The 26868-nt window shown below is 47.1% G+C and overlaps 2 protein-coding genes across 5 annotated transcripts in view; one reads left to right on the top strand and one right to left on the bottom strand.

Annotated features, from left to right (window-relative positions):
• Nucleotides 1-4710, bottom strand: part of LOC116418931 — a 12430-nt gene extending 7720 nt beyond the window's left edge. Inside the window, exons 1-2 of the mRNA XM_031936229.1 lie at nucleotides 4622-4710; nucleotides 642-670 (exon numbers count right to left, since the gene is read on the bottom strand). Of these exons, the coding sequence (XP_031792089.1) occupies nucleotides 642-670; nucleotides 4622-4710 (118 nt within the window). The remainder of the gene's footprint in view (nucleotides 1-641; nucleotides 671-4621) is intronic.
• NMNAT1 (nicotinamide nucleotide adenylyltransferase 1) overlaps nucleotides 1-26868 on the top strand; it is a 43458-nt gene extending 16590 nt beyond the window's left edge. For 3 of the 4 annotated variants that reach the window (XM_023215301.1, XM_023215302.1, XM_023215304.1), the window contains exons 3-6: nucleotides 15017-15184; nucleotides 18256-18439; nucleotides 24780-24919; nucleotides 26045-26868. In XM_023215301.1, coding sequence (XP_023071069.1) covers nucleotides 15073-15184; nucleotides 18256-18439; nucleotides 24780-24919; nucleotides 26045-26445 — 837 coding nt within the window. In that variant the 5' untranslated portion in view covers nucleotides 15017-15072 and the 3' untranslated portion in view covers nucleotides 26446-26868. Of the gene's footprint in view, nucleotides 1-5801; nucleotides 5838-15016; nucleotides 15185-18255; nucleotides 18440-24779; nucleotides 24920-26044 lie in introns of those variants that run through there. The other variant, XM_023215305.3, reaches the window with a different exon arrangement.

The raw sequence follows: 26868 nt of genomic DNA, 5'->3' as shown, positions 1-26868 counted from the left end.
TTATATGGTTTTCTTTTTCTTTTCCCTTTTTTTTTTTTTTTTTTTTTGAGACAGAGTCTCACTCTGTCACTCAGGCTGGAATGTAATGGTGTGATCATGGCTCACTGCAACCTCCGCCTCCCAGGTTCAAGCGATTCTCCTGCCTCAGGATCCTGAGTATCTAGGATTACAGGCACATGCCACCATACCTGGATAATTTTTGTATTTTTAGTTGAGATGGGATTTCACTATGTTGGTCAGGCTGGTCTCGAACTCCTGACCTTGTGATCCACCCACCTCGGCCTCCCAAAGTGCTAGGATTATAGGTGTGAGCCACTGCACACCTGGCTTTCTCTTTTTTTTCTTTTTCTTCGTTTTTTTTTTTTTTGTTTTGTTTTGTTTTTGTTGTTTTTTTTTTTTTTGAGACGGAGTCTCGCTCTGTCGCCCAGGCTGGAGTGCGGTGGCGTGAACTCGGCTCACTGTAACCTCCACCTCCTGGGTTCAAGCAATTCTCCTGCCTGAGCCTCCTGAGTAGCTGGGATTACAGGCATGCGCCACATGCGAGACAGGGCTTCACCATGTTGGCCAGGCTGGTCTAAAACTATTTAATGGGAATTCTGACCTGTAGTAAGAAAAAATGACTTACTTTACACGGACTTCCTGTAATAGAAGCTGGTGAGTTTGAATTTGGCTAATTACAAGGAGTGTTGCAGCTTCATGTCCCTCCCCCTCACTTAAGTAGATTCTCAGTTTTCAGATTTTTTTTAGAATTAAAGTTATTAATTGACTGTTTCCGCTAAGAATAATTTCTAAGACAGAATCTGAGAGAACATATTAAGTAATAATCAGGTTGGGCGTGCCTGTCACCCTCAGCCCTGCAGACATTAGCTAACGCTAGACTGTTGGGACTGGTCTCCAGGGAATCCGTAAATTGAGACATTGGTCCCCTCATTGTCTCCTATTTAATGGCTTTCTATACCAGAAGAAGTAAGTGTGGATTAAAAGTTAAACTCAGGGCCGGGCGCGGTGGCTCAAGCCTGTAATCCCAGCACTTTGGGAGGCCGAGACGGGCGGATCACGAGGTCAGGAGATCAAGACCATCCTGGCTAACACGGTGAAACCCCGTCTCTACTAAAAAATACAAAAATCTAGCCCGGCGAGGTGGCGGGCGCCTGTAGTCCCAGCTACTGCGGAGGCTGAGGCAGGAGAATGGCGTAAACCCGGGAGGCGGAGCTTGCAGTGAGCTGAGATCCGGCCACTGCACTCCAGCCCCGGCAACAGAGCGAGACTCCATCTCAAAAAAATAAATAAATAAATAAAAATAAAAGTTGAACTCAGTTTACCCACAGCTGTCTTCACTGTATTGAGATTTTTGGCTTTTCAAAGAAGTGAAGTAGGTGATTGCCCTTGATAATAGGGGCAGAAAAATGGGGCAGGCTGTGATTAAACACGGAGCAAAAATCCCAGAGAGCACCCAAGCCGTGTCCACAGGTGAGAAATGCGTGTTGAGTTGCCAAGTATAAGAACCTACCTTAGCAGAACATGGAACTGGAGAACCAGGGTGGTAATTCCAACCAAGGACACTGTCACCCGGCTGCGTGGGACACAGTGAGTTACATTTTACATTACTCGTTGAGTGATGAAATAGCTTCCAGAAACCAAATTCAGGTTCTGTTTGGTGATAATGTTACATTTAACTATAGAGATAAAGTTTTAAACATAATGAAGATGAATTGAGATCCATTGCATTCTAATAAAATTCTAATAATACTTCAATAAGAATATTAATAATAGTTACTACTTATCGATCTCCTGTTATGTAGCAGGCTTTGTTGATACTGATGTTTTGTTTTGTCTTGTTTTGTTTTGTTTTGTTTTTTTGAGATGGAGTCTTGCTCTGTCACCCAGGCTGGAATACAATGGTGTGATCTTGGCTCACGGCAACCTCTGCCTCCCAAGTTCAAGCAATTCTCCTGCCTCAGCCTCCTGAGTATCTGGGACCACAGAAGCACACCACCACGCCCGACTAATTTTTGTATTTTTAGTAGAGATGGGGCATCAGTCTCCCGAAGTACTGGGATTACAGGCGTGAGCCACTGCTCCCAGCCTGTTGATACTGATCTTTAGGGAATCTTTAGAACCTTGGTTCCTTTATCATGACTGTAAATTAATGTAAAACAACCTGCAAGTAATACTAAGTTATCAATATTCATAATTCATAGACAAATGTGTCAAACATTTTATATGGATTACCTAATTTAATATGCACAAAATCCTATGACATAGGACTATGGTTTTCCTTTTTTTTTTTTTTTTTTTTTGAGACGGAGTCTTGCTGTGTTGCCCAGGCTGGAATGCAGTGGTGCGATCTCACCTCACTGCAAGCTCCGTCTCCCGGGTTCACACCATTCTCCTGCCGCAGCCTCCGAGTAGCTGGGACTACAGGCGCCCGCCACCATGCCCGGCTAGTTTTTTGTATTTTTAGTAGAGATGGGGTTTCACCACGTTAGCCAGGATGGTCTCGATCTCCTGACCTCATGATCCACCCGCCTCGGCCTCCCAAACTGCTGGGATTACAGGCTTGAGCCACCGCTCCCGGCCAGTTTTCCATTTTTTAAATGAGGAAACAGACTGTTAACTGACAAGTTAATCTACCTACCACAATTTGTACAACCAGATGAAAATTGTTACTGCTCAAAATATTTTTGAAATTCTTTTTTTTTTTTTTTTTTGAGACGGAGTCTCGCTCTGTCGCCCAGGCTGGAGTGCAGTGGCCGGATCTCAGCTCACTGCAAGCTCCGCCTCCCAGGTTTAGGCCATTCTCCTACCTCAGCCTCCCGAGTAGCTGGGACTACAGGCGCCTGCCACCTCACCCGGCTAGTTTTTTGTATTTTTTTAGTAGAGACGGGGTTTCACCGTGTTAGCCAGGATAGTCTTGATCTCCTGACCTCGTGATCCGCCCGTCTCGGCCTCCCAAAGTGCTGGGATTACAGGCTTGAGTCACCGCGCCCGGCCTTGAAATTCTTTTGAGATTACATGTGTGTAGTTTCCATGGCATATAAGAAAATCTTGGTCAGGTACAGTGGCTTAAGCCTGTAATCCCAGCACTTTGGGAGACCAAGGCAGGTGGATCACCTGAGGTCGGGAGTTTGAGACCAGCCTGGCCAACATGGTAAAACCCCCATCTCTACTAAAAATACAAAAATTAGCTGGGCGTGGTGGCGGGTGTTTGTAGTCCCAGCTATGCAGGAGGCTGAGGCAGAAGAATCTCTTGAACCCGGGAGGCGGAGGTTGCAATGAGCTGAGATCAAGGCATTGCACTCCAGCCTGGGTACAAGAGCAAAACTCCATCTCAAAAAAAAAAAAAAAAAGGCCGGGTACAGTGACTCATGCCAGTAATCCCAGCACTTTGGGAGACCAAAGCAGGCAGATCATGAGGTCAGGAGTTCGAGACCAGCCTGACCAACATGGTGAAACCGTGTCTCTACTAAAACTACAAAAATTAGCCAGTCATGGTGGTGCGCACCTGTAATCCCAGCTACTCAGGAGGCTGAGGCAGGAGAATGGCTTGAACCTGGGAGGTGGAGGTTACAGTGAGCCCAGATCCCATGTTGCCGTACTCCAGCTTGTGGGACAGTGAGACTCCGTACCCCAACCCCCCCAAAAAAGAAAGAAAATCTTCCCATTAACTAATCATTCTAACTCCCTTCTTCACTGTAAACTATTAAATTCACATTGATTATTTTATTAATTGAGTTTAGCACTGAATAACTTTAGGGCATTCACAGAAATCAAATATACCCTCCAAAGACAGATTTATCCCCAATGAAGGTACTCAAAAGAATATGCAATTTCAAAATATACCCCCAAGAATATTTAATGGCAGCACTGTTGGAACAAGAACATAGCTACATGCTTGAAGTTACTGTTTTTGAAAGGAATGGCATCCTTTTAGAGATGTAAATCCTGAGAGGTGGTGAGGTCAGCCACATTTAACTCTTATCCAACGCAGGTTTAATACTGAGCATCCTGAAATATGTGACAGGGAGAGCCAAACAGAATTACTATTGTTTTTGAAAAGTTGATTTTTTTTTTTTTTTTTTTTGAGACAGAGTCTTGCTCTGTCGCCCAGGCTGGAGTGCAGTGGCCGGATCTCAGCTCACTGCAAGCTCCACCTCCCTGGTTCACACTATTCTCCTGTCTCAGCCTCCGGAGTAGCTGGGACTACAGGCGCCCGCCACCTCGCCCAGCTAGTTTTTTTTTTTGTATTTTTTAGTAGAGACGGGGTTTCACCATGTTAGCCAGGATGGTCTCGATCTCCTGACTTCATGATCTGCCCATCTCGGCCTCCCAAAGTGCTGGGATTACAGGCTTGAGCCACTGCGCCCGGCCGAGACTAGTTATAGATGTAACAAGGGAGAAAGACAGCTTCCTTTATGCTGAGAGATCAGCTTCCCCAGCCCCTCTGCATCCCTTGAGCATCACATGGAAACCTGAGCTCATCCCCAAGCCCCAAAGAGCTAAAACTCTTTGTTCCTTCCTTCCCTGAAGTCTGTTTCAGAACTGCAGCAGCTCCCTTGAGGATCCACACCTCTTGAACTCAGCCTTACCCGTCTTCCATCTCTCTCTTGGGAATTAGTACCTGAAACCTGAGATGGCCGGGGATGTCTGACGCCAGCTCTCTGTTAGACGCCAGCTGAACCTAGCCCCTCCACCAGTCTTTGAGAGCATGCTCAGTGGCTGGTGGCTACTCTGATTTCTCTGTAGGCCTCAGGGTACTATGGGCATGTCACATTCATCACCCCACCCCATAATACCACGGGTAGTTTTTATGGAAATTGGCAGCCTGGGGTAGGGATAAAAGGTATGGGTCCAAGCCCCAAGTGAATCCTGGTATCATACTTGGGATGATAACTGAAAGGTAAGACATTTCAATCATTCTAAGTGATGAACTCGTTTTTTTCTAATGCCCTACTGACTACTACTGAACCTTCTTCTTTGTTCCCTAAGAACAGTTAGCAGTGTCCCTGTGAGCCCACCACTCTGCCTTCTTTCGAGAAGGCCCCAGTATAATTCTTTTTTTTTTTTGAGACAGGTTTTGTTCTTGTTGCCCAGGCTGGAGTGCAATGGTGTGATCTCGGCTCACTGCAACCTCCACCTCCTGGGTTCAAGCGATTCTCCTGCCTCAGCCTCCCAAGTAGCTGGGATTATAGGCATGCGCCACCATGCCTGGCTAATTTTGTATTTTTAATAGAGACAGGGTTTCTCCATGTTGGTCAGGCTGGTCTTGAACTCCCAACCTCAGGTGATCCACCCACCCTGCCCTCTCAAATGCTGGGATTACAGGCGTGACCTACTGCGCCTGGACCCCAAGTATATTTCTTACTTCCATTTCCACCGACTATTTGTGGCTCCTATCTTGTTTCACCCCGTCCAATGAATTGTATATCATCAGTATCATCAGTAACACCACTTTCCTCAAAAATAACAGCTACCATTCATTTTAACACTGTGCCAGGCAATATGGTAAGCCCCTTGCTATGTGTTATCCTCAGAATTAATCCTCAAAGTAACTGAGATTGGCCTTCTCGTTATCTCCATTTTATCCATGAAGAACCTAAAGACGGAGTTAAGAGATCAAATCAAGATCACACAACCAAATAAGGGTTATTTTTATTTATTTATTTATTTATTTATTTATTTATTTATTTATTTATTTATTTATTTATTTTTGAGGTGGAGTCTCGCTCTGTCGCCCAGGCTGGAGTGCAGTGGTGCGATCTTGGCTCACTGCAAGCTCCGACTCCCAGATTCACGCCATTCTCCTGCCTCAGCCTCCCGAGTAGCTGGGACTACAGGTACTCGCCATCTCGCCCGGCTAATTTTTTTGTATTTTCAGTAGAGACGGGGTTTCACTGTGTTAGCCAGGATGGTCTCAATCTCCTGACCTCGTGATCCACCTGCCTCGGCCTCCAAAGTGCTGGGATTATAGGCGTGAGCCACCACGCCCGGCCCAAATAAGGGTTTTTAACACCCATGTCATATTATTTTGAGAACCCTGTTGTCACTCCTTTCCTCAGAAACCTTCAAAGCTTCCCATTGTCCAAGGGGTTAAAGTTGATATTTTTCAACTCCTTAGCTATGATAGGGCTCAGTTCCAATCTACGCTGTTCCAGTTTATCTCCCACTTTTCTTCTTGGGGAGAGAGCTTAAGAGTCTGGAAACCTAAATTCTCACCCTGATGTGCCATTCACTAGCTTTGTCCACTGAGAGCATAAAATCTGAACAAAAGCAAGTTGGTCAGCCTAGCAGTTATGTCTGACTACTATTAGGCTACAAATGGACAGTCTTGACACAGATGTTTTGAGTATTGCCAAGTCTTAGACGTACACAGTGAGGCATTGCATAGCCTTAATTTCCAGATTCGTTTTTAACACACTATTTATTTTTTTCCTTTTTCGAAGATGGAATCTTGCTGTGTCCCCCAGGTTGGAGTGCAGTGGTGCGATCTAGGCTCACTGCAACCTCCACCTCCCAGGTTCAAACGATTCTCCTGCCTCAGCCTCCTGAGTACCTGGGATTACAGGCGCACGCCACCACACCCAGCTAATTTTTGTATTTTTTAGTAAAGACGGGATTTCACCATGTTGGCCAGACTGGTCTCCAGCTTCTGACCTCGTCATCCACCCACCCCGGCCTCCCAAAGTGCTGGGATTACAGGTGTGAGCTGTCTGGTCCCCATTATTTCTTTTTTGAGATGTTTGTAATAGTGAAAAATTAGAAAAACCTAAATATCCAAAGGTCGAAGATTAACTGGAAAAACTAAATAACTATAGATTATAATTTGGAACATGCTAAATGCTTTTGGCCGAATTTTTTTGTGAGAAATGACAATGTGTATGAATTTTTTTTTTTTTTTTTTGAGACAGAGTCTTGCTCTGTCACCCAGGCTGGAGTGCAGTGGCGCGATCTTGGCTCACTGCAAGCTCTGCCTCCCGGGTTCACGCCATTCTCCTGCCTCAGCCTCCCAAGTAGCTGGGACTACAGGTACCTGCCACCACACCCCGCTAATTTTTTGTGCTTTTTGGTAGAGATGGGGTTTCACCGTGTTAACCAGGATGGTCTCGATTTCCTGACCTCGTGATCGGCCTGCCTCGGCCTCCCAAAGTGCTGGGATTACACATGAGCCACCATGCCCAGCCTTTTTTTTTTTTTTTTTGAGACAGAGTTTCAACCTGTCACGCAGCCTGGAGTACTGAGGTGTGATCTCGGCTCACTGCAACCTCCACCTACTGGATTCAAGCAATTCTCATGCCTCAGCCTCCCAAGTAGCTGGGATAACAGGTGCCAGCCACCACACCTGGCTGATTTTTTTTTTTTTTTTTTTTTTTGAGACAGAGTCTTGCTCTGTCGCCCGGGCTGGAGTGCAGTGGCCAGATCTCAGCTCACTGCAAGCTCCGCCTCCCGGGTTCATGCCATTCTCCTGCCTCAGCCTCCCGAGTAGCTGGGACTACAGGCACCCGCCAACACGCCCGGCTAATTTTTTGTATTTTAGTAGAGACGAGGTTTCACCGTGTTAGCCAGGATGGTCTCGATCTCCTGACCTTGTGATCCGCCCGTCTTGGCCTCCCAAAGTGCTGGGATTACAGGCTTGAGCCACCGCGCCCGGCCCACCTGGCTGATTTTTATACATTTGGTAGGGATGGGATCTCACCATGTTGGCCAGGCTGGTCTCAAACTCCTGGCCTCAAGTGATCCACCTACCTAGGCCTCCCAAAGTGCAGAGATTACAGGTGTGAGCTACCACACCTGGCCGAAAGTATTTTTATAAAACCAGGCGTGGTGGTTCACACCTGTAATCCCAGCACTTTGAGAAGCAGAGGTGGGAGGCTCACTTGAGCCCTGGGTCTTGAACTCCTGGGCTCAAGCAATCCTCCCACCTCCACTTCCCAAAGTGGGAAGCAAAGCCTGGGCAGCAAAATGAGACTCCTTCTCTACCCAAAAATAGAAAGATTAGCTGGGTGTGGTGATGTGTGCCTGAAGTCCCAGCTACACGAGAAGCTGAGAAAGGAGGATTCTTGAGCCCAGGAGATCGTGGCTGCAGTTAGCTATGTTCAAGCTAAACCTCCCAGCTTTCCCAGCCTGGGTGACAGAACAAGACCCTGTCTCAAAAAGAAAAAATAAAAGTATTCTATACTTTTATTTTTATGAACTAAAAAGTAGCATATAACTGCTGATGTGTTTGTTGTCATTTGCTTTATTTCTATGTTAATTTAAAAAATGCTTCAAGCAGCTGTGTGCAGTGGCTCATGCCTGTAATTCCAGCACTTTGGGAGGCCGAGGCAGGTGGATCACGAGATCAAGAGATCAAGACCATCCTGGGCTAACATGGTGAAACCCCATTTCTACTAAAAAAAGAAAAAATTTAAAAAAAAAAAAAAAGAAAGAAAAAATTGGCCAGGCGTGGTAACACACACCTGTAGTCCCAGCTACTCGGGAGGCTGAGGCAGGAGAATCACTTGAGCTGGGGAGGCGGAGGTTGCAGTGAGCTGAGATTGTTCCACTGTACTCCAGTCTGGGTGACAAAGTGAGACTCTGTCTCAAAAAAAAAAAAAGCTTCAAGCTCTACAAAAAATTCCCCAAAAGTTTTGAAAATACTTTGAGCAAGATTACGTCCCTGGAATTATATTTATAAGATCTCAGAGCCGGGCACGGTGGCTCATGCCTGTAATTCCAGCACTTTGGGAGGCCAAGGCAGGCGGATCATGAGGTCAAGAGATCAAGACCATCCTGGCAAACATGGTGAAACCCTGTCTTTACTAAAACTGCAAACATTAGCTCGGTGTGGTGGCGGGCACCTGTAGTCACAGCTATTCAGGAGGCTGAGGCAAGAGAATCGCTTGAACCCAGGAGGCAGAGGTTGCAGTGAGCTGAAATTGTACCACTGCACTCCAGCTTGGCGACAAAGTGGGACTCCGTCTCAAAAAAGAAAAAAAAGATCTCAGAATGATTATTTTTAAGACATACTTTGGATATATAAGAATATTTGTTACTTTTTTGTATTTGTATTATTGTTATTCTGAGACAGAGTCTCACTCTGTCACCCAGGCTGCAGTGCAGTGGTGCAGTCGCGGCTCACTGCAACCCTTGCCTGCCAGGTTCAAGTGATTCTCCTGCCTCAGTCTCCCGAGTACCTGGGATTACATGTGTGCGCCACCATACTCGCTAAGTTTTCTGTTTTTGGTAGAGATGGGGTTTCACCATGTTGGCCAAGCTGGTCTTGAACTCCTGGCCTCAAGTGATCTCCCTGCCTTGACGTCTCAAAGTGCTGGGATTACAGGTGTGAGCAACCACGCCTGGCCAAGAATGTTTATTTTGAAGGCCAAGCACAGGGGCTCATGCCTGTAATCCCAGCCCTTTGGGAGGCCGAGGCAGGAAGCCAGGAATCCGAGACCCACGTCGACAACAGTGAGACCCAGCACTTTGAGACGTGAGCCACGGTGGCATGTGCCTGTGCTCCCAGCTACTTTGAGGCTTAGGTGGGAAGATCACTTGAGCCCAGGAGGCAAAGGCTGCAGTGACCTATGATCATGCCACTGGACTCCAGCCTGGGCAACACACCAAGATCCTCTCTCAAAAAAAAAATTTCTTTATAAGTATTTGGCTGGGCACGGTGGCTCATGCCTGTAATCCCAGCACTTTGGGAGGCTGAAGCAGTCGGATCACTTGAGGTTAGAAGTTCAAGACCAGCCTGGCCAACATGGCGAAACCCTGTCTCTACCAAAAATATGAAAATTGGCCTGGCATAGTGGGCCATGCCTGTAGTCCCAGCTACTTTGGAGGCTGAGGCAGGAGAATCACTTTAACCCGGGAGGCAGAGGCTATAGTGAGCTGAGATCGTGCCACCGCACTCCACCCTGGGTGACAGAGGGAGACTCCATCTCAAAACAGAAAGAAATTATTTATAAATATTTATTACTGGCCAGGCGTTGTGGCTCACGCCTATAATCCCAACACTTTGGGAGGCTGAGGGAGGCGGATCACCTGAGGTCAGGAGTTCAAGACCAGCCTAGCCAACATGGTAAACCGCATCTCTACTAAAAATACAAAAATTAGCTGGGTTGCCGGGCTCATGCCTGTAATCCCAGCTCTCAGGGAGGCAGAGGTGGGAGGATAGCTTGAGCCCAGGAGTTCGAGACCTGCCTGGGTAATATAGCGAGACCCCGTTCTCCACAAAAAAAAAAAAGGAAAAAAAAAAAAAATTAGCTGGGCATGGTGGCAGGCGCATGTAATCTTAGCTACTCAGGAGGCTGAAGCAGGAGAATCGATTGAACCCAGGAAACGGAAATTGTAGTGAGCCAAGATTTCGCCACTGCACTCCAGCCTGGGCAATAGAGTGAGACTTAGTCTCAAAAAAAAAAAAAGAAAATTATTTAAAAATTTTTATTTTGAAAACCTTTACAATAGCAAAGTTTTTGTTTCTGTTTTTGTTTTTTTAACTTATTGAAAACTAGTAGGAAGCATTTATCAAGGAAACAATTCAGAACCAAATGAATTGAGTTTGAGATTAAAAGGTTCTCTACAATGAATGAAAAAGATACTCTCATCACTGGGCAGTGCAGCGTACTAGGGATAAGATAATATACTACACATCTTCTAGAAAAAGCAGGTTACATATAAAGGAACAAGGATTAGAATGACATCAGACTTTCAACAGCCATGTTGAATGCCAGCAAATAATGAAGAAGTGCCTTTATAATTTTAAAAGAAAATAATTTCAAAAAATTTTTGGGCTGGTCACAGTGCCTCGAGCCTGTAATCCCAACACTTTAAAAGGCCGAGGCAGGCAGATCATCTGAGGTCTGAGGTTCAAGACCAGCCTGGCCAACATGGTGAAACCCTGTGTCTACTAAAAATACAAAAATTAGCCAGGCATGTTGGCGGATATCTATAATCCCAGCTACTCAAGAGGCTGAGGCAGGAGAATTGCTTAAACCTGAGAGGCAGAGGTTGCAGGGAGCCAAGATCTTTCCACTGTACTCCAGCCTGGGCGACAGAGTGAAACTAAGTCCTCCCCAACCCCCCAAAAATTTTGAAGTTATTGAGTTGAAAAGAATTCTCTCAAGCCATTAATCATTGAAGGAAGAATAACGACATCATCAAACTTACTTGATCTCCCATGCACATATCAAACTTATTTGTTCTCCCACACATCCTACTGGAGCATATTCTCAAGTAGTTTCATGATAAAGGGTGTGTGGGAGGTCACTTTTATCATGAAACTGCTTGAGGATATGCTCCAGAAAAATTAGAAAGCAAAGAGAAATAAACAGGGAATCTAATCCAGGAGAGAGACAAAGAAGTTTTCAGAATAATAGCTTCACAAATAGAGATTTTTCATCTAGATAGGAGGAGAGTTCCAGGAAGAAAATCCTCTGGGAAAAAACCAGATTGAATAGAATAGCAGTTGTAGGTTAAACCATTTGAAATTGATGTTTTCTTGATTTAAAAAAAAAAAAAAATTGCTTGCTGAGCACAGTGGCTCATACCTGTAAGCCCAGCACTTTGGAAGGCCAACGTGGGCAGGTTCGCTTCGATATTCTGAGCCCAGGAGTTTGAGACCAGCCTGGGCAATATGCGAAACCCCATCTCTACAAAAAAATACAAAAAAAAAAAAACAATTAGCCAGTGCATGCCTGTAGTCCCAGCTACTTGGGAGGCTGAGGTCGAAGGATCACTTGATCCTGGCAGATGGAGGTTGCAGTCACCTGAGATCGCACCGCTGTACTCCAGCCTGGGCAACAGAGTGAGATACTGTCTCAAAAATCAAAAAACAAAAGACAAACAATTCTAGTGACATAATATGCAACATTCATAATAGCTATATTCATAGCATATTTGCTATTTGCCAAATGTAGTTTTTTTTGTTTTTTTTTTTTTGAGATGGAGTCTCGCTCTGTCGCCCAGGATGGAGTGCAGTGGTGCGGTCTTGGCTCACTGCAAGCTCCACCTCCCAGATTCATGCCATTCTCCTGCCTCAGCCTTCCGAGTAGCTGGGACTACAGGTGCCCGCCACCACGCCCAGCTAATTTTTTTTGTATTTTTAGTGGAGATGGGATTTCACCGTGTTAGCCATGATGTTCTGGATCTCCTGACGTAGTGATTCGCCTGTCTCAGCCTCCCAAAGTGCTGGGATTACAGGCGTGAGCCACCGTGCCCGGCCTGCCAAATGTAGTTTTATGTCCTGGATCTGTATTGTTTCATTTAATCCTCACAACAATCAGGAGGTGGGTAGTATTATTTTCTCCTTTTTAAGATTGATAAAAACTGGGACAAGGTGGGCACGGTGGCTCACGCCTGTAATCCCAGCACTCTGGGAGGCCGAGGCAGATGGATCACTTAAGGTCAGGAGTTTGAGACCAGCCTGGCTAACGAGGTGAAACCCTGACTCCACTAAAAGTACAGAAATTAGGCTAGGCACAGTGGCTCACACCTGTAAACCCAGCACTTTGAGAGGCTGAGGCGGGCGGATCACAAGGTCAGGAGATCGAGACCATCCTGGCTAACACAGTGAAACCCTGTCTCTACTAAAAATACAAAAAATTAGCTGTGTGTGTTGGTGGGCGCCTATAGTCCCAGCTACTCGGGAGGCTGAGGCAGGAGAATGGCATGAACCCAGGAGGCGGAGCTTGCAGTGAGCCGAGATCGCACCACTGCACTCCAGCCTGGGTGACAGAGCAAGACTCCGTCTCAAAAAAAATAATAATAAAATAAAAATTTAAAATTGGATGCCTTACGTTACTTCATTAGGGTTATGGAAGGATCAGTGGAATAATTGATATGAAAAAGAGGTTTGTAAATTCTATTCAGTGGAAAATTATGATGTTACTCTCATGTTGATTAAAAGACAAAAATGCTATATTTGGTAGATGATAATATTGTTGTGTTAATTAACTGTGGCCACAATAGTGCGATCACAAAACTTGAGTGACATATGATAATGAACACTAATTTTTGTTTTTGAGACTAGGTCAGCTTGTTGGCTTGGCGATCTGAGCCAGGTTTGGTTGACCTCACTTGGGTCTGTCAGGTGTCTGAGCAGAGGGACTGTAGTTGTTGGCTGGTCGGGGATGGCCGTGTTCCCCACATGGGGGCGGGGGTTGGATATCTATCAGTGGGAGCATTGCTGCGCTCCCACGTGTTCTGGCATCCTCCACACTATCACTTGTGCCACATTCTTTTGGCCAAAGCAAGTCAAAAAATGTGGAGAAGTCAATTCCATCTCTTCATGGTGGGAGCTGCAAATTTCACATTGAAAAGGAGGGATGGAGATGCGGAAGCATTTTTACAGTTAGCATAATGATTGAAGCCAGATTTTTTTTTTCTTTTTCTTTTTGAGATGAAGTCTCACTCTGTCACCAGGCTGGGGTGCAATGGCGCAATCTTGGCCACTGCAACCTCCGCCTCCCGGGTTCAAGTGGTTCTCCTGCCTCAGCCTCCCAAGTAGGTGGGATTACAGGCATGTGCCACTACACCCAGCTAATTTTTGTATTTTTAGTAAAGATGGGATTTCACCATGTTGGCCAGGATGGTCTTGATCTCTTGACCTCATGATCCGCCTGCCCCAGTCTCCTAAAGTACTGGAATTACAGGCGTGAGCCACCGTGCCCAGCCGAAGCCAAATCCTTTTTTGTTTTTTTTTTTTTGAGACGGAGTCTCGCTCTGTCGCCCAGGCTGGAGTGCAGTGGGGTGCCATCTCAGCCACTGCAAGCTCTGCCTCCCTGGTTCATGCCATTCTGCTTCACCCTCCCAAGTAGCTGGGACTACAGGCGACTGCCACTACGCCCGGCTAATTTTTTTGTATTTTCAGTAGAGATGGGGTTTCACTGTGTCAGCCAGGATGGTCTCGATCTCCTGACCTCGTGATCCGCCCACCTTGGCCTCTCAAAGTGCTGGGATTACAAGTGTGAGCCACCAAGCCCGGCCTAAGCCAAATACTTTTTTTTTTTTTTTTTGAGACGGAGTCTCGCTCTGTCGCCCAGGCTGGAGTGCAGTGGCCGGATCTCGGCTCACTGCAAGCTCTGCCTCCCGGGTTTACGCCATTCTCCTGCCTCAGCCTCCCGAGTAGCTAGGACTACAGGCGCCCGCCACCTCGCCCGGCTAGTTTTTTTGTATTTTTTTAGTAGAGACGGGGTTTCACTGTGTTAGCCAGGATGGTCTCGATCTCCTGACCTCGTGATCCGTCCGTCTCGGCCTCCCAAAGTGCTGGGATTACAGGCTTGAGCCACCACGCCTGGCCTTAAGCCAAATACTTTTAATCCATCTATTGTGAATGAGAACATGGAAGGACATCAAAAGACCTATAACTGGGCTGGGCATGGTGACTCATGCTTGTAATCCCAGCACTTTGAGAGACTGAGGTGGAAGGATTGCTTGAGACTAGTAGTCTGATACCAGCCTGGGCAACATAGCAAGACCCCCATCTCTACAAAAATTAGTTTTTAAAATAATTAGCCAATCTCGGCCGGGCGCGGTGGCTCAAGCCTGTAATCCCAGCACTTTGGGAGGCCGAGACGGGCGGATCATGAGGTCAGGAGATCGAGACCATCCTGGCTAACACGGTGAAACCCCGTCTCTACTAAAAATACAAAAAAAACTAGCCGGGCGAGGTGGCGGGCGCCTGTAGTCCCAGCAACTCCGGAGGCTGAGGCAGGAGAATGGCGTAAAACCCGGGAGGTGGAGCTTGCAGTGAGCTGAGATCCGGCCACTGCACTCCAGCCCAGGAGACACAGCAAGACTCCGTCTCAAAAAAAAAAAAAAAAATAATAATAATAATAATAATTAGCCAATCTCTTTGGTGTGTGCCTGTGTTCCCAGCTACTTTAGAGGCTGAGGTGGGAGCATCACTTGAGCCCAGGAGTCTGAGGGTGCCGTCAGCTGTGGTTACACCACTATGTTCTAGCCAGGGTGGCAGAGCAAGACCTCATCTTAGACAAAAAAAATATGTAACCGAATTTATTTTCTTTTTCCCTTGTAGACAACAAGGGAGGTGTCACAGTTTTCCAATTAGATCAACAACTTCAAGTTTTTACCATGGACGATTCCAAGACTGAAGTGGTTCTCCTTGCTTGTGGTTCCTTCAATCCCATCACCAACATGCACCTCAGGTTGTTTGAGCTGGCCAAGGACTACATGAATGGAACAGGTAGGAGCAGTAGCCAAAAGCAACTTAAGACTAGAGAACCAGCCAGGCATGGTGGCTCACACCTGCAATCCCAGCATTTTGGAAGGCTGAGACGGGCGGATCACGAGGTCAAGAGATTGAGACCATCCTAGCCAACATGGTAAAACCCCGTCTCTACTAAAACATACAATAATTAGCTATGCTTGTAGTCCCAGCTACTCAGGAGGCTGAGGCAGTAGAATTGCTTGAACCTGGGAGGTGGAGGTTGCAGTGAGCCGGATCGCGCCACTGCACTCTAGCCTGGAGACAAAAAAAAAAAGGCTAGAGAACCAGCATGGCTGGGTCTGTTTCAGAATACACATTTCATCCACTGGGCACAAACATGCTGTCCTGCTCCCTTGTATAGTGAATTCTTAGCCAAGAAAGAGGGTGAAGTATGAGGGAAGAATTGAGCATCTGGCTATGACCTATAGAATAGAAAATACGCCAGGTACAGTGGCTCACACCTGTAATCCCAGTGCTTCGGGAGGCTGAGGTGGGAGGATCACTTGAGGCCAGGAGTTTGAGACCAACCTGGGAAACAGAGACCTCATCTTTACAAAAAAATTATAAAAATTAGCCAGGTATGGTGGCATGTGCCTGTGGTCCCAGCTACTCAGGAGACTGAAGTAGGAGGACTGCTTGAGCCCGGGAGGTCTAGGCTACTGTGAGCCATGATTGCACCTTTGCCCACCAGCCTGGACATCAGAGCAAGACCCTGACCACCCCTCCCAGAAAAAAGGAATTAGATTCTGTCATCCCTGTGCTTAATCTACTTCAGGAGTTCCCCATTACTTAAGGCAAAAAGCGAAAGCTTGTACTTTAGCATACATAAAACCTCCAGGATCAGACACGGCTTTTAAATTTTTCTTTTTTCTTTCTTTCTTTTTCTCTTTTTTGTGATGGGGTTTCACTCTTGTTGCCCAGGCTGGAGTGCAGTGGCACAATCTCGGCTCACCGCAACCTCCATCTCCTGGGTTCAAGCAATTCTCCTGCCTCACCCTCCTGAGTAACTGGGATTACAGACATGTGCCACCACACCCAGCTAATTTTTTGTATTTTTAGTAGAGACAGGGTTTCTCCATGTTGGGCATGTTGGTCAGGCTGGTCTCAAACTCCTAACATCAGGCCTCCCAAAGTGCTGGGATCACAGGCGTGAGCCACCACACCCGGCTAAAAGTTTTCATAAACAATGAGGCTGGGTGTGGTGGCTCACGCCTGTAATCCCAGCACTTTGGGAGGCCGAGGTGGACAGATCACAAGGTCAGGAGATTGAGACCATCCTGGCTAACACCGTGAAACCCCATCTCTACTAAAAATACAAAAAAATTAGCCGGGTGTGATGGCAGGCGCCTATAGTCCCAGCTACTCGGGAGGCTGAGGCAGGAGAATGGCGTGAACCCGGGAGGTGGAACTTGCAGTGAGCCAACATGGCGCCACTGCACTTCAGCCTGGGTGACAGAGGAGACTCCATCTCGGAAAAAAAAAAAAAAAAAAAAAATGCATGAATAGGCTGGGCGTGGTGGCTCATACCTGTAATCCCAGCACTTGGAGAGCCAGAGGGGGCAGATTACCTGAGGTTAGGAGTTTGAGATCAGCCTGGCCAATGTGGCGATACCTCGACTCTATAGAGCCTTGCTTTGTCGCCCAGGCTGGAGTGCAGTGGCCTGGTCTTGGCTCACTGCAACCTCCACTTCCTGAATTCAAGCGGTTCTCTTGCCTCAGCCTCCCCAGTAACTGGGATTACAGGCACACACCACCATGCCCGGCCTATTTTTGTATTTTTAGTAGAAATGGGGTTTCACCATGTTGACCAGGCTGCTCTTGAACTCCTGTTCTCAAGTGATCCTCCCACTTCGGCCTCCCAAAGTGCTGGAATTACAGGCATGAGCCACTGTAACATAACATAACAATAACAGTTTAATGTGTATCCTTCCACTCTTTGTATGAATTTATATGCAAACATTTGTGTGTATAATACAGATTTTTTTTTTTTTTTTTTTTTTTGGAAATGGTTCTCTCTGTCACCCTGGCTGGGCAGGCTGGAGTACAGTGGCAAGATCACAGCTCACTACAAAAAGCCTTTACCTCCCGGGCTCAAGTGAGCCGCCTGCCGCAGGCTCCTAAGTAGCTATGACTACAGGCATGCCACCACATCTGGCTAATTTTTTAATTTTTTGTAGAAACTGAGTCCCACTATTTTGCCCATGTTGGTGTTGAGCTCCTGGGCTCAAGTGATTCTCCTGCCTCGGTCTCCCAAAGCACTGGAATTACAGATGTGAGCCACCACACCTGGCCTCGATTTTTTTGTTACATAAATGATCATATAATATGCTGATAGGTAGATGGATGGATGGCTGCTAAAGCTCACTATTTGCCTCTGACATTGAGAAATGGGCTTTTGCATACATCTAGGTGGACAATACAAATTAAGGCTTTTTACAAAGCAATTTGGCAATATCAATAGAATTTAACTGTATAGGGGAATGAGGTGAGGTACAGAGTTCCAGTTGGGGAAGGTGAGAAAATTCTGGAGATGGATAGGCGCAATGGTTGCACAACAGCGTGTTTGTACTTATTATCAAAGAACTGTACACTTGGGTATATTTTACCATAATTTCAGTCAGTTAATTGATCAATCAGCTAATAAGCTGGAATCCCTAAAGAAAGAGAATCTGTGATTATAAAACAATATTGGCCAGGCATGGTGACTCATGCCTGTAGTCCCAGCACTTTGGGAGGCTGAGGCAGGCAGATCACTTGAGGTCAGGAGTTGAAGACCTCTTGGCTAACATGGTAAAAACCCCGTCTCCACTAAAAATACAAAAATTAGCCAGCATGGAGGTACGCGCCTGTAATCCCAGCTGCTCGGGAGGCTGAGTCAGAATCGCTTCAACCTAGGAGGCGGAGGTTGCAGTGAGCCGAGATCACGCCAGTGCAGCCTGGGGAACAGAGCAACACTCTGTCTCAACAAACAAAACAAAACAAATAATATTGATCGTGCATAAAATTGAATTTGTTATACCTAGTGTGAAACCTAACTCTTTATCCAGGAAGATACACAGTTGTCAAAGGCATCATCTCTCCTGTTGGTGATGCCTACAAGAAGAAAGGACTCATTCCTGCGTATCACCGGGTCATCATGGCAGAACTTGCCACCAAGAATTCCAAATGGGTGGAAGTTGATACATGGGAAAGTCTTCAGAAGGAGTGGAAAGAGACTCTTAAGGTGCTAAGGTATTTATGGTGTAATCAACTTTGTCAGTTCTGTGTAAATGGCTAAGCGGCTTATGTTTTTACCGTGTTTCAATGTTGCTTACATCTATGACCATACAGATTTGCAAAACTGTCACGTGTGTTGTAAGCCATTCCTGTGGAAGGTTACTACAAGACTATAGAGCACAGCACCGAAGGATGGATCTTCCTTAGCCTTTCTGTGTCTTTATGTTTTAAGTTGTTTGCGGCCAGGCACAGTGGCTCACGCCTGTAATCCCAGCACTTTGGGAGGCTGAGGCAGTTGGATCACCTGAGGTCAGGAATTTGACATCAGCCTGGCCAACATGGTGAAAACTCGTCTCTACTAAAAATACAAAAATTAGCCGGACATGGTGGCGCACGCCTGTAATCTCAGCTACTTGGGAGGCTGAGGCAGGAGATTCGCTTGAACCCTGGGGTTGGAGGTTGCAGTGAGCCGAGATTGTGCCGATGCACTCCAGCCTGGGTGACAGAGCAAGATTCCATCTCAGAAAAAAAGATGTTTGCATGCTTGCTACTATATGATATCACTGTTAGAAAATAGAGGAAGCCTGCCTGGCCTGTCTGTGCCCCAAATGAGAAAGGCAAAATTGCCAGAAGATATTATTATCATCAGTCTAAGTATAAAAGAGACAGGCGGCCAGCGTAGTGGCTCAGGCCTGTAATCCCAGCACTTTGGGAGGCTGAGGCGGGTGGATCACAAGGTCAGGAGATTGAGACTATCCTGGTTAACACGGTGAAACCCCGTCTCTACTAAAAACAGAAAAAATTAGCGGGGCGTGGTGGCGGGCGCCTGTAGTCCAAGCTACTCAGGAGGCTGAGGCAGGAGAATGGCGTGTGTCCGGAGCCATGAGGCCCGGAGTTAGCCGACCTCAGTTGCTTGATCTCCGCAAAGCGGAGACAAAATGGCTCATTTCCGGGTTCTTCATTATAAACTGTTCCTGTGCACGCCTAAAACCTTTCCCGCGCGCCTAAACCTTTCCCGCGCGGGCCCAAACCTTTCCCGCGTTTGCAAACTTTTTCCCGCCGGGGAAGATATGCAGTCTACTGCGCCGGTGCGATCCCGCGCCCGGGAAAATTACAAACCCACGGCGCATGCGCAATTGTAATTTGAGAAAATCCCCCCGCCCCCGTCACCGCCCTGGCCCAACCTCTTCCTCTGCCAGCCTATATAAGGCATTGCACTGCCACCATTAAACGACACTTGATCAGGCTATTTGTCTTGTCTCCATTTCTCGTGTTTTCTTGTGTCCTCCATTCCCACTCCCCCTTACAGGGCCCGTTCGACTGTCCCGCGGGTCGGGACAGGCGTGAACCTGGGAGACAGAGCTTGCAGTGAGTGGAGATCACGCCATTGCACTCCAGCCTGGGTGACAGAGCGAGACTCCGTCTCAAAAAAAAAAAAAAAGAGACAGGCAGATAATTTAAGGAAGAGAAGCATCAAGTGCTGCATGATCATGGACAGGCCTGATTTGTGTGCTGCTTCCATGACAGCATCTGGAGGGAGTCATAGATTTGTGTGCCCATACCTTTGAAGCAATTCTAAGGTATGAAACTTTTTGAAGTTAAGGGTTCAAAAACCAGAGTAAGTGACATCTAATTATTTCTTTTTTTTTTTTTTTTTTTGAGACGGAGTCTTGCTCTGTCACCCAGGCTGGAGTGTAGTGGCGCATTCTCAGCTCACTGCAACCTCTGCCTCCCGGGTTCAAGCAATTCTCCTGCCTCAGCCTCCCAAGTAGCTGGGACTACAGGTGCCCACCACCACGCCCTGCTAATTTTTGTATTTTTAGTAGAAATGGGGTTCTACCTTGTTGGCCAGGCTGGTCTTGAACTCCTGACCTCAGGTGATCTACCTGCCTCAGCCTCCCAACACCTAATTATTTCTCTTTCTTTCTTTTTTTTTTTTTTGAGATAGAGTTTCACTCTTGTTGCCCAGGCTGGAGTGCAACAGCATGATCTCGGCTCACTGCAACCTCCGCCTCCTGGGTTCAAGCCATTCCCCTGCCTCAGCCTCCTGAGTAGCTGGGATTACAGGCGCCTGCCACCATGCCCAGCCTATTTTTTTATTTTTAGTAGAGCTGGGGTTTCACCCGGTTGGCCAGACTGGCCTTGAACTCCTGACCTCAGGTGATCTGCCCATCTCAGCCTCCCAAAGCACGGGGATTACAGAGGCGAGCCACCGCGCCTGGCTGACACCTAGTTATTTCTTTTTTTTTTTTCTTTTTTCTTTTTTTGAGACGGAGTCTCGCTCTGTCGCCCAGGCTGGAGTGCAGTGGCCGGATCTCAGCTCACTGCAAGCTCCGCCTCCCGGGTTCACGCCATTCTCCTGCCTCAGCCTCCCGAGTAGCTGGGACTACAGGCGCCCGCCACCTTGCCCGGCTAATTTTTTGTGTTTTTTAGTAGAGACGGGGTTTCACCGGGTTAGCCAGGATGGTCTCGATCTCCTGACCTCGTGATCCGCCCGTCTCAGCCTCCCAAAGTGCTGGGATTACAGGCTTGAGCCATTGCGCCCGGCCGACACCTAGTTATTTCTTAATGTTATTTTGATTTTTTTAAACTTTCTTTTGCTGGAGGTAGGGCCTTGCTATGTTGCCTAGGCTGATCTCAAACTCCTGGCCTCAAGCAATCCTCCCACCTAGGCCTCCCAAAGTGCTGGGATTACAAATGTGAGCTACCATGCCTGGCCTATTGTTATCTTGAGTTTAAAATGAAAGGGCTTCCTGAAAAGACTTTCTGTTTAGTATCTGTTCTTAGAGTTCTGAACCTTCCAGTTACTGACCGTATCATTTGTGTTCAGACTAGGAAATAGAAACCACTCTGGGTATTTTAAGTGGAAAAAGATTTAAGTACTTCGGCAAAAAGTACTTAAAAGAGCTGAGGCCAGGCGTGGTAGCTCATGACTATAATCCCAGCACTTTGGGAGGCTGAGGTGGGCAGATCACCTGAGTCCAGGAGTTCAAGACCAGCCTGGCCAACATGGTGAAATCCTGTCTCTACTAGAAATACAAAGTTAGCTGAGCCCATGCCTGTAGTCCCAGCTACTAGGTTGGCTGAGGCAGGAGAATTGTCTGAACCTGGGAGGCGGAGGTTGCGGTGAACTGAAATTGTGCCACTGCACTCCAGCCTGGGCAACAGAGTGAGACTGTCTCAAAAAAAAAAAAAAAAAAGTAAAAGAGCTGGAGAAGTGGAAATCAAGGTCACTCCTCTGATGTTGCCGTCAGAGTTCAACAAACCAATTCTGCTGCTGCTACTGAACTGTCTCAGTCTCCTAAAGTTGGTGACAGGACAGTGGACTCCAGCGTCTAGCCACCACACCCATACTAGAAAGGATTACTGGCTATAAATAGCGCAACAATAGGATCAGGCTGGGCATCGTAGCTCATGCCTGTAATCCTAGCAAAGGTGGGTGGATCACCTGAGGTCAGGAGTTCGAGACCACCCTGGCCAACATGGCAAAACCCCGTCTCTTCTAAAAATACAAAAATTAGCTGGGTGTGGTGGCACACGCCTGTAGTCCAAGCCACTTGGGAGGCTGAGGCGGGAGAATCGCTTGAACCCGGGAGGTGGAGGTTGCAGTGAGCTGAGATTGCACCACGGCACTCCAGCCTGGGCAACGGAGCAAGACTCAGTCTCAAAAAAAAAAGATTACTTATCAGGCTCCACAGTCCCAGGACGATGGCCTCTGTCCTCCTTCTGCCTTCCAGATCTCTCAGGAGAGAATCTCATTAGCAGAATTGCAGTCAAGTCCAGAACCTGCTGCAAGGACCTCTGGGAAGTGTGTTGGGCAGAATTGGGCACTGAGTAGGATGAGTAGGAAACATCTCGCGCAGTGATCTCTCAAGAGGACTTCCTTTTCAGACTTGGCAGGGAGAAGAGTCTCCACTGCTTGATGGCAAAAAATTATCCCATGAGGGACCAAGTTCCTGGGCCACAGCCCTGCCCAACCCTCTGGCTTTATAGTAACCTTATCGCCCATTAAATAGTCATCAGGGTTGGGATGTAGGGAAATAAAGGCCGACAGTTGGATCCCACAAGTGTCGCTGATGTTATTTGGGTAACATTGCACAGTTTGGAAACAGTGGGCACCCTGCTGCCAGCCCAGAATAGAGCTATACACAAATCCTGCTTAGGGCCCCTTCCTTTAAGGCCTCAGGCCCTTGCCGCTCTAGGACCTTCTCCTTGGTGTTCTGGTTCTTTGTTACAAGATTAAGCCACACTCTTCAGTGATCAAGAGTGTGGGCTCTGGACCAGACTGCTGGGGTTCAAGTCCTGGCTCTCCTATTAATACTTATAAGTTAAATGACCTTAGGCAAATTAGTCAGTGTCCTCTCTCAATGGGGTAATAAACAATTCTGATATAAGAGATGAGCAGCACATTAAAATCAGAAGTATTTTCAGTGAAACTAGCTGCAAGGTGGCAATAATATAGTCACTTTGTAATAACCAAAACGTTCAGGCTGGTCATGGTGGCTCACATCTGTAATCCCAGCACTTTGGGAGTCTGAGGCAGGAGGATTGCTTGAGGCCAGGAGTTCAAGACCAGTGTGGGCAACATAGTGAGGCCTCATCTCTCAAAAAACAAAAGTTAGCTGAACATGGTGGCACGTGCCTGTAGTCCCAGCTATTTGGGAGGCTGAGGCAGTAGGATCACTTGAGCCCAGAAGTTCTTGGTTGCGGCGAGCTACAGTTGTGCCACTGCGCTCCATCCTGGTCAATAGAGTGAGCCTGTGTCTCTAAAAAACAAACCAAAAAAAAACCCAAAACATTCACTCAATCAAATTGTTATTGAATGTGCCTCCTGTGTTTCACAGACTGTGCCAGGAGCTGGAGCTGCAACTGTAAGCCTCCTTTTCCCCTCCCTTATGGAGATAATAATATTTATGATACAGGATGTTGAGAAGATTTTTTTTTTTCTTTTGAGACGGAATTTTGCTCTTCTGCCCAGGCTGGAGTGCAACGGCATGACCATGGCTCACTGCAACCTCCACCTCCTGGGTCCAAGTGATTCTCCTGACTCATCCTCCCGAGTAGCTGGGATGACAGGCGTGCACCACGACACCCAGCTAATTTTGTATTTTTAGCAGAGACCGGGTTTCTCCATGTTGGTCAGGCTGTGTCTCGAGCTCCTAACATCAGGTCATCTACCCGCTTTGGCCTCCCAAAGTCCTGGGATTATAGGCGTGAGCCACCATGCCCGGCAGAGAAGATTTTTAATTTTTTTTAGTCTTCCACAACAGTCATCTTTTTTTTTTTTTTTTTTTTTTTTTGAGGCGGAGTCTCACTCTGTGGCCCGGACTGGAGTGCAGTGGCCGGATCTCAGCTCACTGCAAGCTCCGCCTCCCGGGTTTACGCCATTCTCCTGCCTCAGCCTTCAGAGTAGCTGGGACTACAGGCGCCCGCCACCTCGCCCGGCTAGTTTTTTGTATTTTTTAGTAGAGACGAGGTTTCACCGTGTTAGCCAGGATGGTCTCGATCTCCTGACCTCGTGATCCGCCCGTCTCGGCCTCCCAAAGTGCTGGGATTACAGGCTTGAGCCACCGCGCCCGGCCTCACAACAGTCATCTTATGTTGAGAAGACTTAATCAGATAATCCATGTAAAGGATTCAGTGTAATGTGTGGCATATAATAAATATTGTTGGCCAGGGGCCTATAATCCCAGCACTTTGGGAGGCTGAGGTGGGCAGGTCGCTTGAGGTCAGAAGTTAAAGACCAGCCTGGCCAACATGGTGAAACCCCATCGCTACTAAAAATACCAAAAAAATTAGCTGCACATGGTGGTGTGCACCTGTAATCCCAGCTGCTCAGGAGGCTGAGGCAAGAGAATTGTTTGAACCCAGGACCTAGAGGTTACAGTGAGCCAAGATTGTACACTGCACTCCAGCCTGGGCAACAGAGCAAGGCACCATCTCAAAATAATAAATAAATAAGTAATGTTAATGATATTCTTTTTTTTTTTTTCTTTTTTTGAGACGGAGTCTCACTCTGTTGCCCAGGCTAAAGTGCAATGGTGTGATCTTGGCTTACTGCAACCTCTGCCTCCCAGGTTCAAGTGATTCTCCTGCCTCAGCCTCCTGAGTAGCTGGGATTACAGGTGCCTGCCACGGCGCCCAGCTAATTTTTTGTATGTTTAGTAGAGACGGGGTTTCACCGTGTTAGCAAGGATGGTCTTGATCTCCTGACCTCGTGATCCACCTGCCTCGGCCTCCCAAAGTGCTGGGATTACAGGTGTGAGCCACCGCACCCGCTATAAATAATGTTCATGTTATATTTTAATGGAGCATGTGAGAAGGAGAAATATTCTATTGTTTTGTTGTTTTATAGATATCATCAAGAGAAATTGGAGGCTAGTCACTGTGATCACCCGCAGAACTCACCTACGGTAGAAAGGCTTGGAAGGAAGAGGAAGTGGACTGAAAAACAAGATTCTAGTCAAAAGAAATCCCTAGAGCCAAAAACAAAAGGTTTGTATGTTTTAGCAAGACCCACGGACTAGAGTTGATAAGATTCTATAGCTGAGCAAACCCCTGTGTATTTTTTTTTTTTTTTTTTTTTTTGAGGCAATCTTGCTCTGTCGCCCAGGCTGGAGTGCAGTGGCACAATCTCGGCTCATTGCAAGCTCCGCCTCCCGGGTTCACGCCATTCTCCTGCCTCAGCTTCCCAAGCAGCTGGGACTACAGATGCCCACCACCACGCCCATCTAATTTTTTTTGTATTTTTAGTAGAGATGGGGTTTCACCGTGTTAGCCAGGATAGTCTTAATCTCCTGACCTTGTGAACTGCCCTCCTCGGCCTCCCAAAGTGCTGGGATTACAGGCGTGAGCCATGGCGCCTGGGCCTTATTTTTTTGTTTTTTGAGATGGAGTCTTGCTATGTTGGCCAGGTTGGTCTTGAACTCCTGGCCCCAAGCAGTCCTCCTGCCTCGGCCTCCCAAAGTGCTAGGATTACAGGTGTCAGCCACTATGCCTGGCCTTTATTTTCGTTTTATATTGCACACTTGTGGGTGTCTGGAAAATGCCCCTTGTTAGTTTCATGAAGCGAAGGAGAGTAAAAGGCACTGGGAGCTTATTTCTCCTTCAGTGGTCTCTAATCTTTGAGGTGTCCTGGGTCTTTTTTGGGAATCTGATTCTCATAAAAACTGTGAACTGTCATTCATTTTTTTTTTTTGAGACGGAGTTTTGCTCTTGTTGCCCAGGCTGGAGTGCGATGGCATGATCTTGGCTCACTGCAACCTCTGCCTCCCGAGTTCAAGCGATTCTCCTGCCTCAGCCTCCCGAGTATCTGGGGTTACAAGCATGCGCCACCACCCCCGGCTAATTTTGTATTTTTAGTAGAGACAGTATTTCACCATGTTGGTCAGGCTGGTCTCAAACTCCTGACCTCGAGTGATCCACCCGCCTCGGCCTCCCAGAGTGCTGGGATTACAGGCATGAGCCACCACACTCGGCCTAAACCCTCATTCTTGAAAAGCATATACATACCTTCATTTTGATACAGCAGGTTATTAGAAAAGTAAACCCCTTTCCACTTGGAGGCGTTAGAGAGGGGAAGAAAAATCGTACCCCAAAGCTCTGTTTTATTCTTCCCAGCGGTGCCAAAGGTCAAGCTGCTGTGTGGGGCAGATTTATTGGAGTCCTTTGCTGTTCCCAATTTGTGGAAGAGTGAAGACATCACCCAAATCGTGGCCAACTATGGGCTCATATGTGTAACTCGGGCTGGAAATGATGCTCAGAAATTTATCTATGAATCGGACGTGCTGTGGAAACACCGGAGCAACATTCACGTGGTGAATGAATGGATCACTAATGACATCTCATCCACAAAAATCCGCAGAGCCCTCAGAAGGGGCCAGAGCATTCGCTACTTGGTACCAGATCTTGTCCAAGAATACATTGAAAAGCATAATTTGTACAGCTCTGAGAGTGAAGACAGGAATGCTGGGGTCATCCTGGCCCCTTTGCAGAGAAACACTGCAGAAGCTAAGACATAGGAATTCTACAGCTTGATATTTTGGACTTCCCATTTGGGGGTCTGAAACAATCTGGGTGTTACTAACTGGGGAAAGAAGTTTTGATCTGTTGCCTAAACTAAAGCTTAAAAGTTTAGTAAAAATCATCTGGGCGCAGTGGCTCACGCCTGTAATCCCAGCAGTTTGGGAGGCCGAGGCGATCCTGAGATGGATCACAGGGTCAAGAGATCGAGACCATCCTGGCCAATATGGTGAAACCCCATCTCTACTAAAAATACAAAAATTAGCTGTATGTAGTGGCACGCGCCTGTAATCCAAGCTACTTGGGAGGCTGAGGCAGGAGAATCGCTTGACCCCAGTTGGTGGAGTTTGCAGTGAGCTGAGATCGCGCCACTGCACTCCAGCCTGGTGACAGAGCAAGACTCCGTCTCAAAAAAAAAAAAA

Source organism: Piliocolobus tephrosceles, chromosome 1 (genome assembly GCF_002776525.5).
Source record: "Piliocolobus tephrosceles isolate RC106 chromosome 1, ASM277652v3, whole genome shotgun sequence".
In the NCBI taxonomy this organism is placed as follows: Eukaryota; Metazoa; Chordata; class Mammalia; order Primates; family Cercopithecidae; genus Piliocolobus; species Piliocolobus tephrosceles.
Note: the sequence above shows the minus strand (reverse complement) of the source record. Positions and strands in the feature narration are given on the sequence as shown.